This window comes from Arachis hypogaea, chromosome 15 (genome assembly GCF_003086295.3).
Source record: "Arachis hypogaea cultivar Tifrunner chromosome 15, arahy.Tifrunner.gnm2.J5K5, whole genome shotgun sequence".
Taxonomy (NCBI): Eukaryota; Viridiplantae; Streptophyta; class Magnoliopsida; order Fabales; family Fabaceae; genus Arachis; species Arachis hypogaea.
In genome coordinates this window covers 17,920,077-17,930,482 of record NC_092050.1, presented here as the reverse complement: position 1 = coordinate 17,930,482, position 10,406 = coordinate 17,920,077, and the positions used below count along the sequence as shown (strand labels likewise).

At 35.6% G+C, this 10,406-nt stretch overlaps 2 protein-coding genes across 3 annotated transcripts; one reads left to right on the top strand and one right to left on the bottom strand.

The window, feature by feature from the left end:
• Positions 1-1,835: 1,835 nt before the first annotated feature.
• On the top strand, positions 1,836-7,075 carry LOC112749768 (pentatricopeptide repeat-containing protein At3g18110, chloroplastic). Its single transcript, XM_025798140.3, has 4 exons — positions 1,836-5,622; positions 5,749-5,949; positions 6,099-6,189; positions 6,365-7,075. The coding sequence occupies exons 1-4, from the start codon at positions 1,988-1,990 to the stop codon at positions 6,962-6,964; spliced, it is 4,527 nt and encodes a 1,508-aa protein (XP_025653925.1). The 5' UTR covers positions 1,836-1,987; the 3' UTR covers positions 6,965-7,075.
• A 419-nt stretch (positions 7,076-7,494) lies between these two features.
• Positions 7,495-9,804, bottom strand: LOC112749769 (large ribosomal subunit protein uL30z). Of its 2 annotated transcripts, none has more exons than XM_025798141.3 (6): positions 9,697-9,804; positions 9,423-9,614; positions 9,243-9,337; positions 9,033-9,170; positions 8,078-8,180; positions 7,495-8,001 (listed from the first exon to the last, which is right to left on the bottom strand). In XM_025798141.3, exons 2-6 carry the CDS (start codon positions 9,606-9,608, stop codon positions 7,786-7,788), a joined length of 738 nt encoding a protein of 245 aa, XP_025653926.1. In that variant the 5' UTR covers positions 9,609-9,614; positions 9,697-9,804; the 3' UTR covers positions 7,495-7,785. The 2 variants fall into 2 exon arrangements, with proteins under 2 accessions (XP_025653926.1, XP_025653927.1); XM_025798142.3 differs by having other exon boundaries at positions 9,423-9,630; positions 9,697-9,761.
• Positions 9,805-10,406: the final 602 nt, after the last annotated feature.

Below are 10,406 nucleotides of genomic sequence, written 5' to 3'. Positions count from 1 at the left end.
ATTAATCTTGGAATATTAATTAATACAATAGTATGTATAGTTATCCATTGTATCTACAAAATTACCTATTAATATTCAATAGACCACATGATTGAATATTAGTAAATAAGATATAATAAATATGAATATTGTGGTGATAATTAGTATTAAATTTTTAAATTACTTTTAAATCAAACGAAAATATTATTCATACATAAGGTTATCAGGTTCTAAAACAAAACGTAAAACCTTAAAAAAAATTTCACTTAAAAAAGTAAAGATATTAGTAGTAAAATTCATATTAAATATATAAAGAGGTAATTGGAGAAATTCATATAATGTTTTTTATTTGGACAAATTGTGTAATATTAAGTTGGATTTAATTTAAAAAAAATTTTATGGAATCAGTACTTTTATTAAATTTGGCCAACACTTAACTAAAAAAAATGAATAATTTTATATTATTAAATAAAATTTTAAGCTATTAAAAATACTAATAATGATTAATTGATGATTACAAATTACAAAACCGACCTAACATTCTTCATAATTTAATTGTGTGTTTTACGTAAGATAGATATTGAACCTTTTTGCCTTCTCTAATTAGTCGGGGCTGAATCCCGCAAAGCAAAATATCTATCTATCCATTTCGTTGGTACAAAGAAACGCACAAACTGCTTATAAATCCTGAACAGTCTAGTGTTTGTTTTTAGAGATACGACAGAACAGGACTGAGATAAAGACAATAGGATGGAGACATTAAAAATTATGATTTATGTATCGTGTTTGGATACGATGGATAGGACACTAATGTAATGTCCAGTATTATGTTTGGATACATATGGACAAGACTAAAATATTATATAAAATGACTAAAATAGCCATGTAATTCCAAATTTTTTAGTATAAACTAATTTAATAAAGAATGAGAGTACGTAAGAGTACAGACAGTGGGAACTTGAAAAAAATATTTGAAACAGTCAAAAATTTTAATAAAAAATTATATAATAGTATTTATATTAAAATAAAATTTATAAATATAATTATTTTTTTTTAAATTTATTATTAATATGTAGGAATACATATGGTTAATATTAACAAAAAAAATAAATCTCAATTTGATTAATAAAAAATTTCGTTTAGGTTAATAAGCTAAATTAATTTTAAATACAATATCAGTTTTAAAAAAAGAATCCAACTTTACATGAAAAAGAATAATTTGTACACATAAAAATTTATTTTTATTTAGAAAATTAATTTTTTATCTAAAATTTTATTTTTCTTTTTAAAAAATTGATTTTTCTTTAAATTATATAAAATCAATTACAACTTATAAATTATTTTTTAGCATTTTTAAATATCAATTTTATCTTTATAATATTTATCTTTCAAAAGTTTCAAAACTAATTATTTTTGTTATTATTTTTATTACAAATCAAATAATATAATATAAAGTTAAAATAATGTTGAAGTAAGAACGATAAGAAAAAAGAATTATCCAATCCAATAAAAATTTCTATAAAAAGGTGAGAATACATGAGAAAAAAAAAAAGAGAAAGAAGAAGAATGTAGAGATAGAAAATGAGTATAAAAAAAAATACTTTCTGAGAAAGACGCAAAATAGAAAAAATAAAAAGGGATAACAGTAGAATAATAAAATATAGCACCATGAACGAAAAAAATTCATAAAAACAGTCTGTGTCCCTCTTCTAAATTTTGTGTCTATCATTGTCATTCGTAGAAGAGTGGATACAAAAGTATAAAAAAATGCCCCAAAAACAATATATTCAGTGTTCATATCTTTGCTTCCAAACACTTTTTAAAGATATGCTGTCCATATCTGCATGTCCTGTCTATGAAAACAAACGCTACCTTATTCCTTATTCTTATCTCCCTTTCTTTCTCGAACACATACACTTCGGCGCCGCAAAAGGGCTGTATTACACGGCAAAGCAAGCAAATCTCTTTTCTTCCTTTAGCATCCACCAAAAGTTGTTCGTGCCGGAACATGTCTGTGTCGGGCTCGGCACTGCTGAGCATTACACCCATAACCTCCTCATCCTCACTTCCCCGCCGAAGAGATTCAAAAAAGTCTTCATCTTTTTCCAACCTTCCTTCAAGGCACACTGCCACTGTTCCTTATCTAGCTTCAACTTCTTCTTCTGCTGCTACTATCATTGATAATGATACCGATTTCTCTTCAGAACCCAATCCTTGCAATGACAGTGATTGTGTCACTGTTGAGAGTGCCAAGTTTACATATAGCAGAGCATCACCTTCAATTAGATGGCCCCACTTGAAGCTCTCCGAACTTTACCCTTCTGCACAGACCCAGTTACCCGTTGCTTCTCCCATGGAAGAAAGTCACGTAGAGGGACCCGAGAGACCAGATTCTGGTGAGCCTTTGGGTGTGAGCGATGAAGCGCAAGAAACATTGGGGAGACCTAGCAGGAATAGGGTAAAAAAGATGAACAAATTGGCACTGAAGAGAGCAAAGGATTGGAGGGAGAGAGTGAAATACTTGACTGATAGGATTCTTGCATTGAAGCCTGAGGAGTACGTGGCTGATGTGTTGGATGATCGAAAAGTTCAGATGACGCCCACGGATTTTTGCTTTGTGGTAAAATGGGTTGGGCAAGCAAGCTGGCAAAGAGCTCTTGAGGTCTATGAGTGGTTGAATTTGAGGCACTGGTACTCGCCGAATGCGAGGATGCTTGCGACTATCTTAGCCGTGCTGGGAAAGGCTAATCAAGAAGAGTTGGCGGTTGAAATCTTCACTCGAGCTGAGTCGTCCATAGAGGATACAGTCCAAGTGTACAATGCCATGATGGGTGTTTATGCCAGGAATGGCAGGTTCAACAAGGTAAAGGAACTGCTCGATTTAATGCGCAAAAGAGGGTGCGAGCCGGACCTGGTGAGTTTCAATACTTTGATCAATGCCAGGATGAAATCTGGTGCAATGGTGCCTAATTTAGCTTTTCAGCTTTTAGAGGAAGTTAGGAGGTCTGGTGTTAGACCAGACATTATAACTTATAATACTCTTATTAGTGCTTGCTCGAGAGAGTCGAATTTGGAGGAGGCAACTATGATTTTTAAGGATATGGAGAACCACCATTGTCAACCTGACCTGTGGACTTATAATGCTATGATTTCGGTATATGGTAGATGTGGGTTTGCTAGGAAAGCTGAACAACTATTTAAAGAATTGGAATCTAAAGGGTTTTTCCCTGATGCAGTAACTTATAATTCTCTGTTGTATGCTTTTTCAAAGGAGGGAAATGTTGAAAAAGTAAGGGATATTCATGAGGAAATGGTAAAAGTGGGGTTTGGGAAGGATGAGATGACATACAACACTATTATACACATGTATGGAAAGCAGGGGAAGCATGATCAGGCGCTACAGCTTTACAATGACATGAAATCTTCTGGTAGGAGTCCTGATGCAGTTACCTACACTGTTTTGATTGATTCACTTGGAAAAGCAAATAAAATTGACGAAGCTGCAAATGTAATGTCAGAGATGTTGGATGCAGGAGTTAAGCCTACTTTGCACACATATAGTGCTTTAATTTGTGGTTATGCAAAGGCTGGAAAGAAAGTAGAGGCTGAAGGTACATTTAATTGCATGCGTCGGTCAGGAATCAAAGCTGATTGTCTAGCATACTCGGTTACGTTGGATGTCTTTCTTAGATTCAATGAGGTTAAAAAGGCTTTGACACTGTATAAGGAAATGATTCGCGAAGGCTTTACACCAGATGATGGCCTCTATGAGGTCATGCTAAAAGTGCTTGTGAGAGAAAATATGTGTGATGTTGTTGATAGAGTTATTAGAGATATGGAAGAAATCAGTGGCATGAGTCCACAAGTTATTTCATCCGTTCTTGTTAATGCAGGGTGTTATGATGATGCTGCTAAAATGTTGAAACTTTCTATCAGCAATGGCTATGAATTAGATCATGAGAATTTTTTATCTATTTTGGGTTCATATAGCTCGTCTGCTAGATATTCAGAAGCATGTGAACTACTTGAATTCTTGAGAGGTCATGCTCCAGACGATACTCAAATGATCACTGAAGCACTCATCATTATACTTTGCAAGGCTAAAAAGCTTGATGCAGCCTTGGAGGAGTACAGAAGTAAAGGAGGAATGGGTTTATTCAGAAGTTGTACAATGTATGAATCTCTGATTCAGGAATGCATGCAGAATGAACTATTCGATGTAGCTTCTCAGATTTTTTGTGACATGAGGTTCAGAGGTGTTGTGCCATCTGAATATCTCTACCAAGGTATGGTATCTGTCTACTGTAGAATTGGATTACCCGAGACGGCCCACCACTTGTTGTATCATGTTGAAAACAAAGGTAGTGTAGTTGATAACACGTCTCTTTATATTGTTATCATTCAAACATATGGGAAGTTAAAGTTATGGCAAAAGGCAGAAAGTTTAGTGGGAAGTATTAGGCAAAGATGTTCAAAAGTGGATAGAAAGGTCTGGAATGCTTTAATTCATGCTTATGCATTAAGTGGCTGTTATGAGCGCGCTAGAGCTATATTTAATACAATGATGAGAGACGGTCCTTCGCCAACTGTAGATTCCATAAATGGTCTGTTACAAGCTTTAATTGTAGATCGGAGGCTGAATGAGCTTTACGTGGTGATCCAAGAGCTGCAAGACATGGGGTTCAAGATGAGTAAAAGTTCTATTCTTTTGATGCTTGAAGCATTCGCACAGGCTGGAAACTTATTCGAGGTGCAAAAAGTGTACCATGGAATGAAAGCTGCTGGTTATTTTCCGACCATGCATCTCTACAGAATTATGGTTGGATTGATGTGCAAGTTCAAAAGAGTAAGGGATGTAGAAGCCATGTTATGTGAGATGGAAGAGGCAGGATTTAAGCCTGATCTTCAAATTTATAATTCTGTATTGAAGTTATATTTAGGAATTGAAGATTTTAAAAACATGGCTAAAATCTACCAAAAGATTCAAGATGCTGATCTTAAACCAGATGAGGAAACATATAATACATTAATTATAATGTACTGCAGAGACCATAGAGCAGAAGAAGGTATCTCTCTGATGCATGAAATGAGAAGACTTGGCGTGGAACCTAAGCCGGATACATACAGAAGCTTGACAGCAGCATTTTGTAAGCAACAATTGGTTGAACAAGCAGAGGAACTTTTTGAAGAGCTTCGATCGAATGGTTATAAAATGGACCGCTCTTTTTATCATTTAATGATGAAAATGTATAGGACTTCCGGGGATCATCGGAAAGCTGAAAGTCTTCTGGCTATGATGAAAGAAGCTGGGATAGAGCCCACTATTGCCACCATGCATTTACTTATGGTTTCTTATGGTCAATCGGGGCAGCCTGAAGAAGCGGAGAAAGTCCTGAAAAACTTGACAGCATCTGGACAGGTTGTTGATACTCTACCTTACAGCTCTGTTATTGATGCATATCTGAGAAAAGGAGATTATAAAGCTGGAATCGAGAAGCTCACAGAGATGAAGGAAACATCCATAGAACCAGACCATCGAATATGGACGTGCTTTATCAGAGCTGCGAGCTTGTGCGAGGGAGTAAATGAAGCCATTAATCTTTTAAATGCACTCCAAGCTTCCGGATTTAATCTCCCAATCAGGTGCTAGTTACATTCTCTGCTGTTTTTTCATTCAAAAGTTTTGTTTTTCATTCTAGTCTTTTAGAGGAAGCCATACAGATTGATTTGTCATAGCTGTGAACTTAATATATACTAATTGTTCTGTAGGCTTCTAAGAGAAAAATCCGAGTCACGTGTTGCAGAGGTGGACCAATGTCTGGAGAGACTAGAACCTCTTGAAGACGATGCAGCTTTTAACTTTGTCAATGCTCTGGTTGATCTGTTGTGGGCATTCGAACTCCGGGCCACTGCATCATGGGTTTTCCAATTGGCAATCAAGAGAAGAATTTATTGCCATGATATCTTTCGGTATGTATCATAGGTCCTTTCCATTGTTCTCAACTGTGATATATTTATAAACTTTTGAGAGTTAAGTGTATGTCTTAATTGTAATCTTTTACTAGATTAGTATTACAAGCTCTATTAGGTTACTTATTGTGTGCTTCTATTGAATTCAGAGTCGCAGATAGAGACTGGGGAGCTGATTTTAGAAAACTATCTGCTGGTTCAGCTCTAGTTGGTCTTACTTTATGGCTTGACCACATGCAGGTGAATTCTGTTTCCCTTCAAAGTTGCTTTCTAAATGATCTATGAATTTTCACTCAGTTCATATTCCTAAATACATGGTTTTTTCTGTTGTGATCACAAAAAGATGTTCATCATTCTTAGTTTCCTTTATTGTCTTGTATCTTGCCTTGACGTTTCGATTTCATGATCATGGCAGGATGCCTCGTTGCAAGGCGATCCAGAGTCACCGAAATCAGTTGTACTTATAACAGGAACTGCAGAATACAACATGGTATCACTCAATAGCACATTAAAGGCATGCCTTTGGGAAATGGGATCGCCTTTCCTTCCGTGCAAGACAAGACACGGTGTCCTTGTAGCCAAGGCTCACTCCCTAAGAATGTGGTTGAAAGCCTCGCCGTTCTGTTTGGATCTCGAGCTAAAAGATGCCCCGGCTCTCCCCGATCTAAACTCCATGCGGCTCATTGAAGGATGCTTCATAAGGCGCGGCCTTGTTCCAGCATTCAAGGACATTACCTCAAGATTCAAAGTAGTGAGTCCCAAGAAATTTTCCAGATTGGCCTTGTTACCGGACGACAAGAGAGACAAAGCAATTCATGCTTATACTGATGGAAAGAAAGAGAGATTGGAGAAAGAGAGACTAAAAGCAAAGCAAATTGTTGATCCCAAAAAGCTGAAGAAGATTAAGAAGATTAAGCAGATTAGAAAGAGGAAATACATTAGGGAAGCTTTGACACCCAATTTAATTGGGAAACAAAGAACTTTCGTTCCTATTAGTGAAAAACAAACAATGTAATGCCAAACATTACTTGTAATCTTAAATCTTGTACAAATATCCATTTAGCTAACATCAACACTAACTGAAAATATTAATAGCAATTAATAATAATAAAAACTTAGATGAGCATTCCAAGCTTATTTTATTTCTAATCCATTACCTAATTTGACGCAGCTTAATTTATTTCTAATCTATTACCTAATTTGAAGCCACATATATAGTTCATGAACCTTAATGCTTCACCACATTAACACAAGCTTGTTCTCCTGTTAGATTCTAAATTAATCCCTAGAAAATTGAATCCATTAGTGTTACTTAAGTTGTGAACTATATATGTATGTATATGTCTATTATTGTATGATTATATTAAACTTTGAAGGCTTATAACTAATTTTTCTGTGTGAATCTGGTGGATTGTATAAAGTTTGCCTAAAGCTAAGACGAAGTATAACAATTTCATGTAGTTCGCCCAAGGTCTCGGAGAATTTCGTTAAATTTAAGTTTGCAGATCTGATAAGGAACAAAGAAAAGATAGGAGGGAAGCAGCATTAATCTAATAGCATTTTTCATTAAATATGAATTCTACATTTGCTCATATCTATTTGTCGTAATACACTGAAATATCGTCGGTAATACATTACTTCTCTAAAATTGAAACACTTCAGACGGAAAAAATTGGTAATCGAAACACACACAAAAAAAGAAAAGAGAGTAACATAACTTAATTTGTCTAAAGAACATCAATATCAATAGTAACTAGAAAATGAGATCCTTGAAGCCAAGATTTGGGGGGCATCACAAACAAGATCAAAATTTTGATACAATATATATGAGCGAGGTTAATTCATTTTAGAGACTAATTCGTTGATGAGATCCTCCCGATTTCCAGAGTCTCCACCATCCTTGAAAAGGGTTTTTGATCCTGTCAACCCTCCTACTGGTTTGTTGAGTTCAAAGGGCCACATAAGTCGAATAACTTCTTTAAAGTGTGGACCAACATTATAGATCTGATGCACCATGTCTTCTATGCATACAATACCATACTTCCCTAATTCCTACAAATAAAAGAATATGAATCGCAAATACAATTAAGGGGGAAATCACAGTTAAACCAGGAACACCATATATTACCTGCTCAATAATGTTATTATCTGTCAACGGAACTTTCCTTTTCTCTATTTTCATGTGCCCCTTCTTGTAGATTAGCTCCTTTATGCTCTTAAGATTTGGGTATCTACAAAAGAAACAGATTTTCAAGAAATCAAGAATAATTTTAACATCATCCGCTAAACCATTACTTACCAGTCTATACCCTCAGGCCTCATGCAACGTAATATGACTAAACACTAAGCCATTATTTAAAGATATATTCTCCTCCAACACAGATAAGCCCAACTAACAATCTAACATCAACAATACATAAAACACCCATATGGAAATTTCAATCAAATTCATCATATCAACTTTCTCTAGTTTTATTTACATAAGGTAGTCCTGACTCTAATGAGCCTCTTAGGTTCACTCACAAGCAATGTAGCTTAGTTACATGCTCTCAAGTCTAAAGTTAAAGTAGAACAACTTATAAATTTATAATTAACTAAAACTGATGTAGAATAATAATAGTTAAAAAAATCTTCATTACAAAATATCTTCAACATAAAAAAGCAACTACCAAATAGATATGAAACACCAAATAATGTATAGTCGTATATAAGTTATCAAGTAACTCATTTGACCTTGCTATGCCTACAATTGAAGCAAAAAATTCTATTCATATCAAGACATACTAAACTATATATTATACAATAATACAATAGTAAATATTTCAGCCCCAGGATGGAAGATACAACACAACCAACTGCAGTTAACTTGAAGTGATAATTCCAAATCTAATAATCCAGTACCAACACAAAACAAACTCCTAATTTTATACAACTCCGTAGCTAAAAACGAAACCAACTTCAAATTTTATGGAAGCCCCATAAAGCTACCCTGCCACTGACAGCTAAAAACATAATCACCTCATAACAAATATTTATAGTTAACTAGATATAAAACAAATTAAAAAAAAAAATGTTGGTCATACCCATAGGTAACAAATGGTTCCACCCTCTGCAACTTGGCCAACACTCCATCTGATGGCTTCAAAAAGACAGCACTGAATACTCTTCTCAACCCCAAGCCGTACAAATTCTTTCTTGTTTTCGGATGCATATCGTTTTTCCTAAAAATGATACAAACACTTGATAAGTCGTATTCACATAACCAAAAAGGAGAGACAGAGAGAGGTACAGACCCGTGAATCCGAATGACAAGTAAGGACTTGGAGTCTGAGTTGAGGTGTGGAAGTTTCCTCTTTACTCTGCGCTTCACTCTAATAAGGTCCAGCTCCTACACATGATTATAGCAACAAAGCACGCAACTCAGAAATAGAATGAATCAAGTTCTGGCAGAGACAGAGAGAGACAGGAGTTACCATGTTGCGATATTGAATAACGAAATCCTCGGGCTTTTTTATGGTAGCGTCCTTGCTCTTGTTAGATTGGAAGTTGGAGCGCTCTAACTGAGCCTTTTTCCTGAGAGCCCATGCTTCGTTGCTTTTTCGCTTCTTGAGTATAACCTCTGGTATGAAGTTCAATGGTTTTGATTCCTCTTCTGCCATGTTCTCCTATTTGCATACAAACCTTGCAGCTTAGAAATTAGAGCACAGAGAGAGAAGAGAGAAGAGAGAACTGAGAAGAGAGAGTTACCGGCGCAGAAGGTATAGTAGCAGAGAGAGGGTTGAAATTTAGGGCATGTGATTAACGTCAATTCTGTTGAGACCATACATATACCTAGCCCTTTCAAAATAATTTACTAGTCTATTTTTTTATACAGTAAAGTATCATTTATGTCCCCAACGTTTGATGTAAGTCTCAAACTTATTCCTAACGTTTTAAACGTCCTATTTGTATCCCAAACGTTTCTAAATGTAATCAATGTTGTCCTACCATTAAAATGGCAAACATTTCGTTAACGGCGTAGCCTACGTGGACGTTATGTGACACGGTAGCACTGCATGTGTTGTTACCGTTATTTAATTTTAAAAAAAAAAATATAAATGTGAAGCAGAGGGTCCTCTTCGAAACCCTAGTCCCCAAATCTTTGCTTCTCGTTGCTGCTGCACTGCCTCTGAAGGGCGATTCCGTATGCGTGAGAAAAGATGGAGCATGAAGCATGCCAATCTGAAGCGACCCAAGGCAGTAAACAAGACACACGAAGTAGAAACCTAGCACGTCGAAAGAGGACAACCTGTTACTGTGGGGAACGGCCTGTGCTCGCAACGTCATCGACGGCAGAAAATCTTGGGTGGAGGTTCTGGGGTTGCGTTAACTTCGGGGTGAGCTTTAGCCATGTCTTTATTTGTTGTTGAGATATAAGTTTTGACCATCAATGAGTGTGACTCGGCTATCTCATGTTT

What these genes read in the sequence shown, in the direction of transcription:
- LOC112749768 (XM_025798140.3), top strand. Translation starts at nt 1,988, where the DNA reads ATGTCTGTGTCGGGCTCGGCACTGCTGAGCATTACACCCATAACCTCC. An exon ending in GGATTTAATCTCCCAATCAG is followed by an intron (nt 5,623 to 5,748) that starts GTGCTAGTTACA and finishes ATTGTTCTGTAG; the next exon opens with GCTTCTAAGAGAAAAATCCG. An exon ending in TATTGCCATGATATCTTTCG is followed by an intron (nt 5,950 to 6,098) that starts GTATGTATCATA and finishes TATTGAATTCAG; the next exon opens with AGTCGCAGATAGAGACTGGG.
- LOC112749769 (XM_025798141.3), bottom strand. Translation starts at nt 9,608, where the DNA reads ATGGCAGAAGAGGAATCAAAACCATTGAACTTCATACCAGAGGTTATA. An exon ending in TTATTCAATATCGCAACATG is followed by an intron (nt 9,338 to 9,422) that starts GTAACTCCTGTC and finishes AATCATGTGTAG; the next exon opens with GAGCTGGACCTTATTAGAGT. An exon ending in ATAATAACATTATTGAGCAG is followed by an intron (nt 8,002 to 8,077) that starts GTAATATATGGT and finishes TTTTATTTGTAG; the next exon opens with GAATTAGGGAAGTATGGTAT.